The sequence below is a fragment of the Chinchilla lanigera genome, unplaced genomic scaffold, assembly GCF_000276665.1.
Source record: "Chinchilla lanigera isolate Chin_1 unplaced genomic scaffold, ChiLan1.0 scaffold00064, whole genome shotgun sequence".
Lineage (NCBI taxonomy): Eukaryota > Metazoa > Chordata > Mammalia > Rodentia > Chinchillidae > Chinchilla > Chinchilla lanigera.
In genome coordinates, this window is record NW_004955465.1 from 6,058,415 (window position 1) to 6,073,555 (window position 15,141).

A 15,141-nucleotide genomic window follows, 5' to 3' on the forward strand; every position below is an offset into this window, starting at 1 on the left:
ATCAAAAGAAAGCTGCTTACAAAGGAACACAAAGCAGACTGAGGGCAAAATTAACAAAAAGACACATTTGAAAATTCGCTGATAGCTGAAACTGATGCCATCAATGTAGACTCTTATGCCTAGCTGTGGATAGCGCACATATGTTTTGGTTACCTCGCTTGCAGAAACGCTCCTCATTTGGGGCGAGCTCCTGCACAGGTGGGAATCAGAGCCCCCTTTCCCATGACAGTTTCTGGCCTGGTCCTCCAGCAGCTGCAGACTGGGCTCATGCCTGCATCAAAGCCAGTCAGACGCCTCCGCCTGTAGTATTTACCTCGAGGGAGTGACTCCAAGGCTAAATCAGGAATGGCAGCCGCGGTCTGGGACAGCAGCCCGAGGTGGTATCCAAAGAACATCGTCTCTGCTACTCTCTCCGGGCTGGACTTTGGTTTGAGTTTGTTTCTTCAGCCCTTTTGTTGATTGGAGGAGGTCCCTGATGGCCTTAAACTGTTTTTAAGTGAGAGTCTGAGGCTACTGCATGGCCCCAAGAGCCCGGTGATGTTTAATGTTGTGTATCACCGAGGCTGGATTAAGGGGTGCCCCCATATGGGGTAAAATATTACTTCTGGATGTGTCTGTGAGGGTGTTGCTAAAAATATTAGCCTTTGAATCAATGGACCAGGTAGAAAAGATCACTGATATGCATATCAGCCAATCCAGTGAGGGTCCAAACAGAAGCAACATTTGGAGGAAGGGCAGTTTCTCTCTCCTCTTGAGCTGGGTCATCTGTGTTCTGCTCTGAGACATCGCAGCTCCTGGCTCTCCAGCCTTTGGATTCCAGGACTTATCAACCCACCTGACTGGCACACGGGCCGTTGGACACCACTCTCTCCTGGTTCTCTGGCATGCACACAGCATATCGTACACTTCTTGGCCTCCACAACCTAACCATGCAAACCAATACGCATGACGCATCTCCCCTGTCCCTCCAACCTCTGGTCTGTTTTTCTGGGGACCTTTGACTAATACGAGTCCTGAGTAGCTGAATTCTTCTTACTCAGTAATTAGAAGGATAGGCAGGCACAGCAGAGGAACACACTTGCTATCTCACAGGACTGGCTGGTCTTGCTCTCTGTTAAGCCACATTCAAAGCAGATACTGGCAGGAACCTTGGGAGTGAAGAAGGCTACTTAGGGGAGAATATTCTGCACTGTGGGAATGACAATGTGTGGCCCCTATAGCGTATTCCAGGAACAGTGGTGGAGGCTGCGGGCACACAGCTAGATACTTCCCTCTGCAATGAGGGGTGGCCCCAGGCCTGAACTCTGCCCACCACTCTCTCTCCTTTCCTGCCAGCTGCATGCAGGAGGTCAATCTCCTAAAGACTCCATGGCCCTGGTTCCCTTGCACTCCTGAGGACAGTGTCCCTTGAAGGTGATCCCTTCCATCGCCTCATCTGGAACGTGCTCGTGCAACCTCCATCTGCCTGGGTTCCACCAAACTAAGCTTCCGTTAAAATGTCTTCTCTCTGCAGGGGACCAAACTTTCCCAAAACTCAATTTTGGAATAATTGGCTATAGAAAAAGCACATCTACAAATGTTCCTTCTGGAGTCAGGCAAACAGAGCAGTGTGAAATAATCAAGAATATGTTTGGTGTCGGTCCTCAGACCTTGGCAGAAAACTATTGGAATTTCCTGAGTGACAGGAGTGTCTGTGTTCTACTAATGACTGGACTTTTTAGCCTCCAAAACCATGAGCAAAAATAAACCTCTTTTTCTTAGGAAGTGTCCAGACTTGGCTCTTTTGTCATAGCCATGCAAACTGGTTGGTGACCATTTTGATGTTGAGAGAATGGCGACCCCAGAGACGGGGTGCACACTGAGTCCCAGTCGTTACCTTCTTCCATCAGCTTCTTCCTTTGGCTGTTCCTAGAGAATTGTGGCCATCATAATAAAACTTTAGACAAAGCATGGAGCTTTCTTGCGCTCTAGAAGTTGTTCTAGCAAAGCGTCCACCATAGAAGAAGGAACCTGGGATCCCCATATTTATAGGAAAGTCAGTCAGAAATGTGGGTGGCCCAGGGACCTCTCCTGTGACTGGTGTCTGAAGTAGGGATCTTGTTGAGGACTTTGTCCTTTAATCTATGGGGTCTACACTCACTCCAACTGGCTTGTAACAGAATTGAACTAAACTGTAGGTGGCCTGGTTGGTGTTTGGGAATTGCTGTCAGAACACGGACAAGGACCACCTTGTCACATGTTGAGCTCTGGTTTCTTTTCCCACTCAGTGGAATCAAAGTGACACGGTCAAAGGACTTCACTTCCAACTTCCTAACAGTTCCGCTGCCTGCGGACCTGCTGTTGATCTGGCTCCCTTGATGTGCAACAAAGAGAACTTTCTCAGAAAGAACAGCTATTTCTTTCAGTGCTAGACACTGGCATTCTTGTCTTTAAGAAAGGATTGGGGCCAGAGAGAGGAAAGGGAGGAATTCAACCCTCCTGTTTTTCTTCCTACAGATACTCTCAGGCCACACTCTGGTTTTCTCATGATTCCGTGCTGAGTGCTGGCGAAGGGGTCTATGTATTTGCGAAGGCCGACGCTCCCCAGGACACTTGTTTCTGCCCCACAGGGGTTGGTGCCCTGGGTTTTACTTGGAATCACACTGACCCATGTGCTGCTTTTTGTTTTCTGTTTTGATGGGTCGACACACTGCCAAGGAACCTTCTCCTCACCCCACCACCCTTGATATTTGTTAGAGGAGAAGTCTGAAGGTGGCCAATAAAACATTATGCAGCTATAATTTAACAATAGATCTATTTCAGTGGGAGATGGGCAGGTAGCACACTGACCAAGGGCAGGGGAGACAGGAAGTGGGAAAGCTAGAGAGACGGGATGAATGAAAGACACAGACGAGGCTAATGACAGGACTCCTGAGGGCCGCTGTCCACAGTGTCCAGCTCACAGCGCATCTGTGCCCAAACCATGGGAATCATCAGAATCGATCTAAAGTGCAGCCTGGCCCTCCCATCACTCACACAATCCGCTCACGCGGGAGTGGACAGGACAGGGCAAGACAGGACTCTGGTCAGGCCAGGCGAGGCCCAAGTGTTTACCCAGAGTAACCTGCACAAACAGGGCTCAGCCGCAGGAGAGTCTGGCAAACAAAACAAAACAAAACACAAAGCCCTGTTAAGAGATCGGGTAATGAAATCTAACAACCTTAAAAACCCCCTGACAAATTTCTTCCCTAGTCAGAAGGTTACTCCCTGGCCTACTTTAATCAGGACAGAAACTTTCCCTCGCCATGGGTGTTTGAGCTTCCAGTCACTCAGAAGAACAGGAACTGTCTTCTGCACCTGTTTAATGACCATTTGGACTTATGACTGGCCACTCAGACTTGTGACCCATCTTTCTTTTTTGTACAGTTCCACACCTCTTTTTTCTTTTTTTTTTGGTTTTTCTCTGGTACTGGGAACCGAACTCATGACCTTGCGCTTGCCAGGCAGGCGCTTTTGCGGCTGAGCTAAATCCCCAGCCCCCCACACCTCTTGATTATAGAGTCTCAATGTCTTTTCTTGTGGAGTACACCTTGTTTCTGCAGCCCTGTAATTTTTGCTGATGGTAGTGAACAGGGCTGTAAGTTTGTATCTTGTTAGACATTGAAGTACCGCATGTAACAGGTAAGCAAAAGCAATGTCATTAAGCTGGAGTTTCCTTTGACCATTTCTTTGTTCTTAATTCTTTGTTCTTTGTTGTAACATACATACTATACACAATTCCTCATTTAGCGACCAATTTGTTTAAGATCTAGTTGCAGGAATGGAACTTATTAAATGAGGAATGTCTGTAATATATAATATATATAGCATATTATATATACTATATAATAGTATAGGTAATATTTTATATTTCATATATTTGTGCATACTATATAAATTATACACATATTATATAATATACAGTATATTAAATGTATGTATAATATATAACCTATTATATATAATATAGATCTCAAAATAGAAGAGAGGAATTTGAATGCACTCACCATAAAGAAATGATAAAAGCTGAAGGATATGCTAATGGATATGCTAACTACTGATGCTAATAGCGGATGGATATGCTAATTACTCTGAATGGGTCACTACCCTCTGTACACCACTCTATGTATACCCAGAACATCATATTTTACTCATAAATGTGTACAAATGGGTGTCAATCAAAATTAATGCACATATGACCCAAGGCAGACCTGCTTATTTTCCACATTATGGTTTGGATCTTAAATGTCTTCAAAGGTCGTGCATTAAAGGCCAGATTAGCAGCTCATGGTGCTGTGGGGAGGGTGGGAGCACCAGAAGGTGAGACCCAGTGGGAGGGAGCCAGCTCACTGTGGCTATGCCTTTGAAAGGGACAGGGGCCCAGGTCCCTTCCTTTCTCTCTTCTTGCTTCCTGGCCATCCCAGGCCAGCAGCCTCCTCTGCCGTGTGCTCTTGTCGCCACGATGTGCTGCTCTGCCTTGGGCCCAAAGCAATGGAGCCAGTGACCATGGACTGGAGCCTCGGAAGCCATGAGTCAAATCTAATCTTCCCTCCTGTGTGTTTCTTTCTAACACACCCTAAGGGCAGATTCTTCACAAGACCCTCCCCCTAGCGCTAGGCAGCACAACTCATAATAGCTAAGTTTTGTTCATCAACAGATGAATGGATGCAGACGATGTATTTGCACATAACAGAACTACTGTGCCATAAAGGAGGATAAATGAGTCATTTGTAGGAACACGGCTGTACCTCGAGGCCATAATGCTACATGAAATAAATCAAACACACAAACTAGAATACTGCACGGCTTGTCTTATACGAGAAACCCAAAATATAAATAAAGAGCAAAATAAAAGTTAATACAAAGCATAAAGATAGAAAGAGAGAGATCTTTTGCAAAAGAGAGGAGGACCACAAGATGGAGGGAGGGAGGCGGGAGAGCAGGGGAAGTAACATATTATAACACATAACAGACTCAGGGAGAAACACTCACATCCAGCACAGCAGGGACAGGGTGCCCCGACCCTCAGGGAGCAGCTGGCTGGACTACATCACCCCAGGTAGCATCCATGCCAAATGCACAGTGGCTCTATGTTGAATTGAGGGGCTCACACCCCAAGCCCTAAGGAGAATACGTGGGTTAAGTCATCCAGCCCTGTTTGTATCCATACACATAGCCAAGGGCAAAGGATCCAATGGGAGAAGAGCTTGGACCACTCCACACAGCAAAAGCCCAGGATGCACAGGCTTCCCTGTCACCTGAGGGCAGGAGACTCACAGAGGGAGTAGCCTGGACCTGCAGAGAAGACACAACCACCTCCCTGACTCTCAGGCCACCTCCCGGCTGCAGACGTGAACATCACAAGGAGCTCCAGGTCATGGAAGCACCTGTGTCACAGCTGTTAAAGCCCAGCCCAAGTCCCAGGCAGCCCACCCGCTGTCCTTTCCGAGCAGAGGAGTCACCATAGGCTACCATGAGCTGACTCAGCTCAGCAGGTGACACAGGAAAATAACTAGCACTGTGGCTCGGGACAGAATGGCCTGCTCCAAGTTGTCCTCCTCAGCCTTTCTGAGCTCAGGCCGCACACTCTTCCCAGAGGAAGCTTGTTTTTTAGAGGGAACAATTGACTACTTTCATGTCCCTTCTCTCCTAGAATGGGGATGGCCAGGACAAAGTACTGGCTGGTAAAATGGCACCTCTGTCTTCATCAGCCTGGCTGCTCTTTCCACGGCCTTATCAGCCCGTCTTATCCAAAACAAGTCTCTGGCTCCCACTCACCTCGCACGATCAATACCACCATTGAGGGACACACAGGAGGCTCCTTGTGTCACAGTCACCAGGGGAGGCCAGGGGAGCACACTGAGATTTGGATGTCTGCCATCCACAGGGTGGGGCACAATTTGCTTTCCAGAGTCTAGGTTTTGTTTACAACCTGAAGCATCATCACTTGTGGCCACATTTTTATTGTTGTTCCAAGATGTCAAAGTCTCACAGGATGCCGTTTAATTGGGGGGGGACTTTGGTCTCTTCTCAACTTTTGTCTTAACTGCAGTATGGAACCAACTGTCTTTAAACATAGACAAAATCTCCCATTAGACTGAGCTCAAAGATCCCGTGTGCGAAGCGCTTTCTCACTTCCTAGGTGGAGCAGTCTCCTGGGCCCCGCACCCTCTCAGGGTTGGTCCCTGGCTTACCTCTTTTTATTACAGGCTGAGTGTTCCGTGTCGAAGACCTTTGGGACCAGAAGCATTTCAGAGTTTGGGTTGTATGCATAGCCTTTACCAAAGTGAGAGTCACTGATCAAAACACCCATAAGCTAAAACTTCTTGAGTGCTGACGTAAGGCTCAAAAAGTTTCAGATTTTGGAGCATCTTGGATTTTGGGTTTTCAGGTTAGAGATGCTCAACCTGTATTACCTTCTCCCCTCACCGGCCATCTGCACATTCACAAGTGGGGTTCTAGGGAGCATGTGGAAGGAAAAGGAACTTTCTACCCCATCTCACTCCTTGATGATCATCATCCTCAAGAGATTCAGTGGGGAAGGAGAGTCAAGCCTGAGAAAAATAGGGTTTAAAATGTTTCTAACTTTTCAATCATTAACCCTACACCTGCTCTTCATATCTATGGAGAATTAAGATTTGATTTCATTTAGCATGTTCTGAACAAGCCTTTATTTTATTTTATTTTATTTTTGTCTTTTTGAGACAGGGTCTCGGTCTGCAGTTCAGGCTGGCCTTGAGCTCACTTTGTAGCCCAGACTGGTCTCAAACTCACAATGATCCTCCTGCCTCAGCCTCCCGAGTGCTGGGATTACAGGAACATGCCACCACGCCCAGCTGAGCCCCTATTTCTTAACCAATACATCTGGAAACCAAGCTACAGGCCCTACAATTTTAATTTAAGATCAAAATGACAAAATAAAATTTCCAACCCCTGTGAAGAACCAGTGACTGTAATTTTGCAGTCCTAAAACATGTCCATCCTCCCCGAGATGTTCACACAGCTTTGACACCCAGGGACTCAAAGATAAGTACTGGGACACCATAAAAATCAGACCCCCAGTCTGCGGGTTGCAGTTCCTTGAAATCTATAGCAAAGATTGCACAGCCATAAAAAAGTACTCAAAGAGATGAATTCTGTAGGCGATGAATTCTTGTTACCTCTGTCACGCTGGAAGCACACGCCTTTGTCCCCACTGTCAGGTTCCAGGGCTAGGAGATCAGAATTATCAGCAAGAAGGTCCACAGTGCACCTAACCTTCCTAAAGCCACATTTTCCCCAACATCCTTAAAGATGCTTGCTTGGATGGGTGGGAAAGAGATGGAAAAGGGTCTTACTCCAAGAAATGCTCACACGTAGTACTGGAGCTGTCCTCCTCAGACTTGTGCCCAAGAGCACATGGGATCACAGCTGGTTTGTAGACAGCTGGCAGAGTGGGACGGTGACAACATGAACAAGAATAAGAGAGGTCGCTCTGATTTTACATGAGCCGTTGAAGGTCACAGACAATATCCTAACTCATCTGACAAAATGAAGACTAATTCTAAGTTACTAGGTCAGCAACAGAGAACCTGCCTTGTTAGTAATTTCAAATAGTGTCATCCACCTCTTCCTTCTTAGAGAGGTCTTGGAAAGATCTTGAAGAAGTAGTTGGATCACAGTCTAGAATCATCAAAGGGAATTAGCCTTCAAGGCCATTATTCATAGATCTCAAAATGGATCAACCAAACGGAAGTGCAGTCCCCCAGAGGACAAAATATAGCAAGCCCCCCAACTTAAGGAACATTCAAATTATGAACTTTCACGGATATGAATGGACCTCAGATTACAAACAGACAGAATTGACACAGTTGAGCCCATTGAAAATTCAGTGTCATTGGCATCAGGTGGGAGCAAAATTCCACCTTGCCTTCCAACTCCTGTTGCTGATGCAGGTGATCTGAAGATCTACCTGCCCTCCCCCTGCAGCTAGAACCGCGACTCTTCTAGTGCATTCACTTTATGCAACCCCCTAGATGCCAATTGTACTGTACTACCCCACCTTTTAAGGTAACTGTAAAAGTAAAAAGTTTACCTACAGTATTTCTGTGTGTGCGTGTTTGTTTTATACTTTACATCATATATTTGTTTTGAAGGTATGTAAGACTCACTTTGTCAGAATTATGAACCAATCTGCCTTATGAACATTGTCCCAGAATGGAATGGAACTCATTCATGAGTCCGGGGATTACTATAACGAACTCTAAGAGGGAGACCATCACAGAGGGAGAGGGCAGCACCTAGAGAGAGATGCCTAAAATAGAGCCAAAGAACCCAAAGGCAGGTGTCACAGATGCAGGAGATGGTCAGAACCCAAGGCCGAGAAAAGAATCACCAGATGCATTAGAACTCCTGGGGGGCTGCACAGTGTGGCTTGGCCCAGCACCAGGCAAATGTGTAAAAACTGTGATGCTTCCCAGTGGCCGTGCAAGCCCACAGGAGAGGAGCGGCCTGGCAGCATCAGCATTCCAGGGCAGCATGCAGCTGCACAGAAGCAAGGGTCCAGGAACACTGTCCAAACCCACTGTCCAGCACACAAGCTGGCAAAGTCCGGCTTGAAAGCCAACTACGAATGTTAGCGTAGACCTCGCGTGGTGGGGAGGTGTTAGATGGGCTCTCGGCTCCTCCCTTATTAGTGGACCAGTTGGGTCTCAGACGTGCACAGCTCAGCTCCCGAAACCACCACTGATTTCCTTACATTTCACCCCATGGCAACCAGTCTGATAAATGATGTTAAGTTCTTTACCCAGGTGCAAGACAATGCCTGGTGGGCTTCTTTGGAAGGTGGCTGCTTTGGTAGAGAAGTATCAGTTGCCTGGGAACACACGGCGGGGGCAGCAGAGGCAAAGTAATTTTTCCCTTCAGCCCTCTGAGAGATTTGCAAGGGGAAAGCCGGAAGGAGTCACACCAGGGACCGTGCTTTTCCATCTCAGCAACCTGGGCCTGGTTCTCTAAGGACCAGCAACCTGTGGCGTCCCAGGCACGGGGAGGAGAGGCTAAGACCATACGCCTGATTCTCCAGGTAGCCAGCTTTCTGGAAATCCTTTCTCGGAGAGAAATCGCTTCTTCTGCCTATCCGCTCCCCTTTACAGAAGAATAAAGAGCCAAATACATAAATTAGTACCCCGAGTCAAATGTGAACAGCTTCTCCTCATTGGGGAGGGGCTTACAAGACAGAAGGAGAGAGGATCCTCTGCTGCAGTACATCCTGGGGACTTGCAAATATGTGAGAACACAGGGATTTGGTGCAAACTCTTTCATCTTAGGCCTGCTAAAAGGAAATCGGGAAAGCACTGGCTTGGGAGGTAGGGGGTGGGGAGTCCAAAATGAAACCGAGACATTTGCATCTTATTATAAATTAGATCAACTTTAATGTCCATATTTAATTTTGACTCATCAAATTGAAAAAAAAAAAGAACTGAAAGAGACTTGGAAAATAATAATTGGGTGACGCTGCTGAAATCCAAATCAGCAACATGTTTTCTCAATTTAAAAAAATTGGTTTGCATCTAATATTGGGCTGGTAGGGTGGGTGTTGAATTAATCAAGTGAGATTTTTAAGTTTAAAAAGCAATCAGCATTTCAAGAGATGCCTCCGTGTCTGAGGTCCCAGAACCAAGTGACCGCAGGTCATAAATCACTTCAAGCCCACCACTGGCAGACGCCACCATCGTGCCCCTGAGGGAACCGCAGCTCCTTAACTCTGCTCCGCAAGCTGCCTCTGAAGTGAATAAAAGAAACCAGGCACTTCTCTCCCTCCTTCTCTTTTTAAACCCCCGCCCTGATTGTTCGTAGTGGTACATACAGGAACACGCATGCGGGCAGGGCTTCCAAGAAACACCAGGAAGACCAGAAACACAATGTCACATCACGCTGGGTGGTGGGTCTCGAGTTCCATCGTCAAGTTACCAGGGAAAGAGACAGCTCATATAGTCAGAGCCTAAAATTTAGGAGATACTTCTCCCCAGAGAAAAACCTGGTACTTTGGGGAGTTGCATTAACTCTTTCTGGGTCATGAGAGTGACATTTATAAATAGCCACCTGGAAAAATAAATGTGTCTTCCAGCAGTATTTTACTTTTGGCACACATCCACCCAAGAATTTACTTCTTACAGTTGGATATAACACGTCTTTGAGTGCCATTTTTGGCCAGATGGACTGAATTTCATTTAATACCAACTAATCTGCAAAGCACTCATCCTCCCCACTTTACAGATGTCAGTGCTGAATCTGAAAAGATTAGGTTTGTCCAGAGTCGAAGGGTAGCAACAAGGTGTGCGAGTTCTCTGACTGCAAATCCTACCGAAACTTCTGCTTCCTTCTTGATTCCCCAGGCTACTTAAATGGCCAAGGGAAACCCAGGACTTGCAGGCACTGGCTGGGGAGACAGAAATGTAAGGGTGTGAATTGAATTCTACCTAACAGCTGCATGAATGGCCGTCAGGAGGGCAGGTTCCCCCCCCCCGCTGTGCTGCCACAGTGGTGCATGCCCCCTCCCGCAGGGCACGGTATGGGTGGGACGCCTCAAGAGACATGGATCAGAGACAAAAGCAGCAGGGGCTGTTTCTTCTCTCTTGCCCTGTGGCCTGGCCTGCTTCAGGTATACAGAGGTGGACCCACCCCTGGCCCTAGACACATGCATACAATGTGGCCTGGCCAACCAGAGCATCAACCAGGCAGCAGGGAGCCCGGGGATGGGGGTGTGCAGGATGCAAGCCAGGCCCCTGCCTTCTGCCAAAACTGCAATGAAAGGGGGGCTCTTTCTCCATCTGCGGTTGAGATTGCCAAGGGTGACAAACCCTGGAACTCTGGGCTGCCTTCTTGCGTCCACACAGAGAGACTCTTTCTGAGAACACCACCAACAAAGGAAAATAGAAAAGGAGAAAGAGAGATTCCGAACATCATCCGAGCCCGTGGATCAGCCAAGCCAACAGCCAGAACCTTTGGACTTCCCAGTTCAATAAAAGCCATTTTCCAGGGCTGTCGGTGTTTACTTTCCATCCCTTCCAGCCAAGGGCACTGATAAACACAAGTCCCTGCTACACAAACACACAAGGTTTGTGTGTCCCGGCCGAGCAGCCCAATCTGGAAATCTGAAACCTGAAAAGCTCCAAAATTTGAAACCTTCTGAGTGCGAACACGAGGCCACAAGGAGAGAAACCCCACCCCTGGCTACATGTGATGGGTCCCAGTCAAAGCACAGGTGTTCTCCAAGTGCTGCGTAAATGACGTTCCGGCTGGGTACGAGGCATCTGCAAAACGTAACTGACCTTTGCATTGAGGGTTGGCTCCTGTCCCTAAGATATCTTGTGTGTATATGCAAATATTCCAAAATCTGAAAACGTAAAACTTCTGGCCCCAAGCACTTCAGATAAGGGCTGCTCAACCACACAGCAGCTCCCAGGGCTAAAGAACACAACCAGAAATAAAAGTTGAGGTGTTTCCATGATTTTGATGGGAATAAAATAGGAGATGGGCACATCTAACCAAACAGATGCTCCTCTGGGGAAAGAGGCAGTCAGGATGCCTGCAGCCCGGGTCTTTGGATAACAAGCATCCCGCTGTGTGGCCCCCAGGAGGCCACTCAGATATTCCGTGACTGTGACAATTCGCCATCATGCAAGGACACCTCGGGCCACCACATTTGCTGAGTAGGAGCTGTCAACTTCCGAAGCCAGCCGTGGGAGCTCTACTCTCACCAAGGCCAGCGGGGCTGCGCTCACACCTACCGGAAGCGCTGGAGACCCGGGACACATCCTGGGACTGGGTGGAGCGATTGCGACTCTGCTGGCGGCGCCGGCCGGGCGCGGACCTGGCGGTGCGCACGTGGACCTCGCTCACCTTGAAGAAGGCCACCATGAAGGGCTGCTTGTCGTAAGGGCCGTCTCTGCCCACCAGGCCCGCCGCGCGGGGGTTGATGTGGAGTCCTTGAATGCAAACCAGAGCATGGCCCTCTTGACTCCCCGGAATCTTAGTCCCACAGCGACACCATGCAGTGACCCTTCCCAGGAGCCCACATGCTGATAATGAGGAATGGGTGCGAGGAAGAAGCCTCACGCGCTCCCCAGACTGCAATGGCTCCCTTCAGACGGGCAGAACCAAACACTCCTTCCAAGGAGTGGGTGAGCTCTGGGCGCGCTCCTGTGTCTGCAGGTCTTATTCATCCATGCACCCTCCTCCCCTCTCATCTTATTTCTCCACAATCAGGGAGCAGACTGCAAATGAAGACCCTGGGCTTTGCAACTGCAGGAGGAGAGGGGGCCATGGAAGCTCCCGTCTTCCTCTCTCTCAACACCCCCTGCCTCTGCCGTGAAATCTGCTCCTCCACCATTACTCTTGGGTCTGAGGGATGTGGGCCAAGCCAGACTCCACATCCCCACTGGGGGGGTTTTGGTTTCCAATGGCAGCCACAAGGGAACAGGAAATGAGGTCACCCCGGAGCCGAGGATGGGACGATAAACCAGGGCTCCACCGCGACTGCAAGAGGGGCAGTGAATAAAGCACCACCGGCCAGACTTCGCTACCGCGGAGACCCAGCTCACCATCCTGTGTCACCACGCTCAGCTGGAGCCCCATGTTGTGCTGCGGCGTCACCAGCCACAGGTTGCTGGTGGCCGTGATGTCAAACTCCAGCCAGCCTTCTTCGGAGGCCCACACGACTCGGGTGTCCAACAAAAACAGGTCAGAGTCTCTGAAAGAGAGAGCACGTGGCACAGTGACTCGCCCGGCGTCCCACTGCAGGTCCCGATCTGTCCGCCCCGGCATCAGAGTGAAAAATGCCAGAGTCAGCGCACACCGCCCATGCGACCCTACGGGGACAGATGGTGACACAGCTGGGAGACAGCCTATGACAAGGCGCCCCAGAGACACGAGCGGTCACCAGCACACAGGGCTCCTGCAGCCTCCACCAGACCCTCACTACTGCTGCTCCGATCAAATCCTTCCTGAAATCAGGGAAAATTACAAATCGATATCACTTCATTTGTTTTACTATTTACTCATTTATTTTATGACTGCGTTGCTTTATTTTTCATGCAGTTGTTCAGAGCTTACTCTCTGGCTGGTGAATTCTAAAACGGAAAGTACGCAGCGAGGAGCAAAGTGAGAGTACAGTCAGGATCCACGGAGTGTTTACAAAACTGTGTCTTGCTGAAAAATCATTTTGGAAGCTAGAATGTGAAAACCACCTGTCAGTGCCTGGGAAGTGTGGAGAAACGAGAAGCCGCATCACACTGCTCGGTAACCTGTGCTTTTCTGCTAACGCTCCGGGGTGAGAGGCAAGACTTTTCTCATGCAGACTGTACAATGATGGGTATGTATTCAGTCTTTTCTGTTTGTTTGAGACAGGGTCTCATTGTGCAGTCCAGGCTCGCCTGGAACTTATTGTGTACCCAGGCTGGCCTCAACCTTGCAGCAATCCTCCTGCCTCAGCCTCCTGCCTCAGCCTCATGGTGGAGGTGGATTACAGGTGTGCACCACAACAACCAGAAGTTCAGTTACTCTTAAAGTTCTTTCTAGCACAGTTGTGAGCCACTGTTGGGGATCTCTGAGCCCTTTCTTTCCATTGCATCAAAGAGAATCAATCAATCTCCCTCCCCTTCTCCCTCTCCCTGTCTGTCTCTCTGTCTGTCTCCCTGCCCACCCCCTACTGGAGATAATGGTCGTGCTACGTTTCCCAGGCTGGCTCGAAACTCCTGGGCTCACATAATCTTCCTGCCTCAGCCTCCAAGAAGCTAGGACTACAGACCTGTCCCCTCGCACAGAATATTTTTATATTTTCACTTTTTGACCAACATAAGCCCAGGGGCTGTGGAAAGATGGCGTGTGTTGGGGGTTTCTTTCTGTTCTCTCACTTGTCAGCAGAGGTCATCTTCAAGTGTTTCAGAGCCGATCTGAACCCAGTTCACACCCCCAGGCCTCTACACTAGAACGAAGTGGCTGCGGATTCTCCCCACAAAGAGGGCTGTATTTTGGCCACAGAGAAATTAAAGTCCTCTGATGCTTAAAGTATTTTGCTGTGATACCTTACAGAGGTAAAAATATCATTAGCATTAGAAACAGGCTGAGCATCCCTCATCTGAAGATTCAAAAATCCAAGACGCCCCCAAATTTAAAACGCCCTGAGGCCTGTCACAACGGGACACATGGTCAATGCCACACCCAGCCTCTGGGAAGGGACTCAGTCCAGACGGCTTAAAAATCCACCACTGCCACCACTGTTCTCTTGCTCAGTGACTCCTCTGTAAGGCAAATAAGGCGAGAACAGGCTGCTTGGGGCTGGTGCTTTTGATTTCTAGTTTTCCAGGCTGGTTATTTTCTGGCTAGGTCTTATTTTCGGGGAAACGTGGTAACATAACATTATCTCCATTTTGCAGCTGGAGAAACAGAGACTCAGACGTGCAGCCAGAATTGCAAGCTCACAAGGCAGAGAACTTAGGGAAAGAACAGGTGAAAGGACTTAGTTTTGATTCAAAAAAATGTCCCATATCGACACACTCCCTTTTGAGATTACCAAAGACAGCCTGTGACAAATGAATTAAATTCATTTCTAGTCTGCGAATTATTTTTACGAGGCCAGTCAAACATTCAAGGGAAAAGTTTTCTATTTCTTCGATGGGGACAGGCCATTTTTCCTGCTTGCACGGCTACTTAGCTTTAGAAGGAAACTCTATTGTCATCTTTCCCGAAAATAAACAGTAGACACAGCTAAGAGCAGTTTACTCAGCTGCTTCGCAGAGCCTGTGGGGGCGACATTCGGGCCTGTCCTCTTTAAAGCTCTCCTGACACAAACGTGTTGTACCCCCTGTGGACAACTCCCCCATCCCCCGCATGCCTGGAGCACTAATGGAGCAGGGAGACCAGGGGTTGCATGGAAAACAGCAAGAGGAGACTGCGCGTCCAAGGCTTTGAAGTTCAGAGGCAGACAGACATAAATTTTGTTCTGTTCTGTTTGGACCCGAGTCCAAAAATAACACAAACGCTGTGAAGGGTACTATGGGAAAAGTGGCCCCAGTCCCAAAGGACGCATGGGACACGTTGGTGTCAGAGGGGCAGAATCTGGCTGGTGCTCTGTAGGATCCAGAC

General features: G+C 48.5%; 1 protein-coding gene across 1 annotated transcript in view; it reads right to left on the bottom strand.

Annotated features, from left to right (window-relative positions):
* The window catches only part of Bmp6 (bone morphogenetic protein 6), a gene marked incomplete in the record, with an annotated part of 147,655 nt that overhangs the window by 4,815 nt on the left and 127,699 nt on the right, over positions 1–15,141 (bottom strand). Inside the window, 2 exon segments of the mRNA XM_013521839.1 lie at positions 11,787–11,984; positions 12,600–12,748. Coding sequence (XP_013377293.1) covers positions 11,787–11,984; positions 12,600–12,748 — 347 coding nt within the window.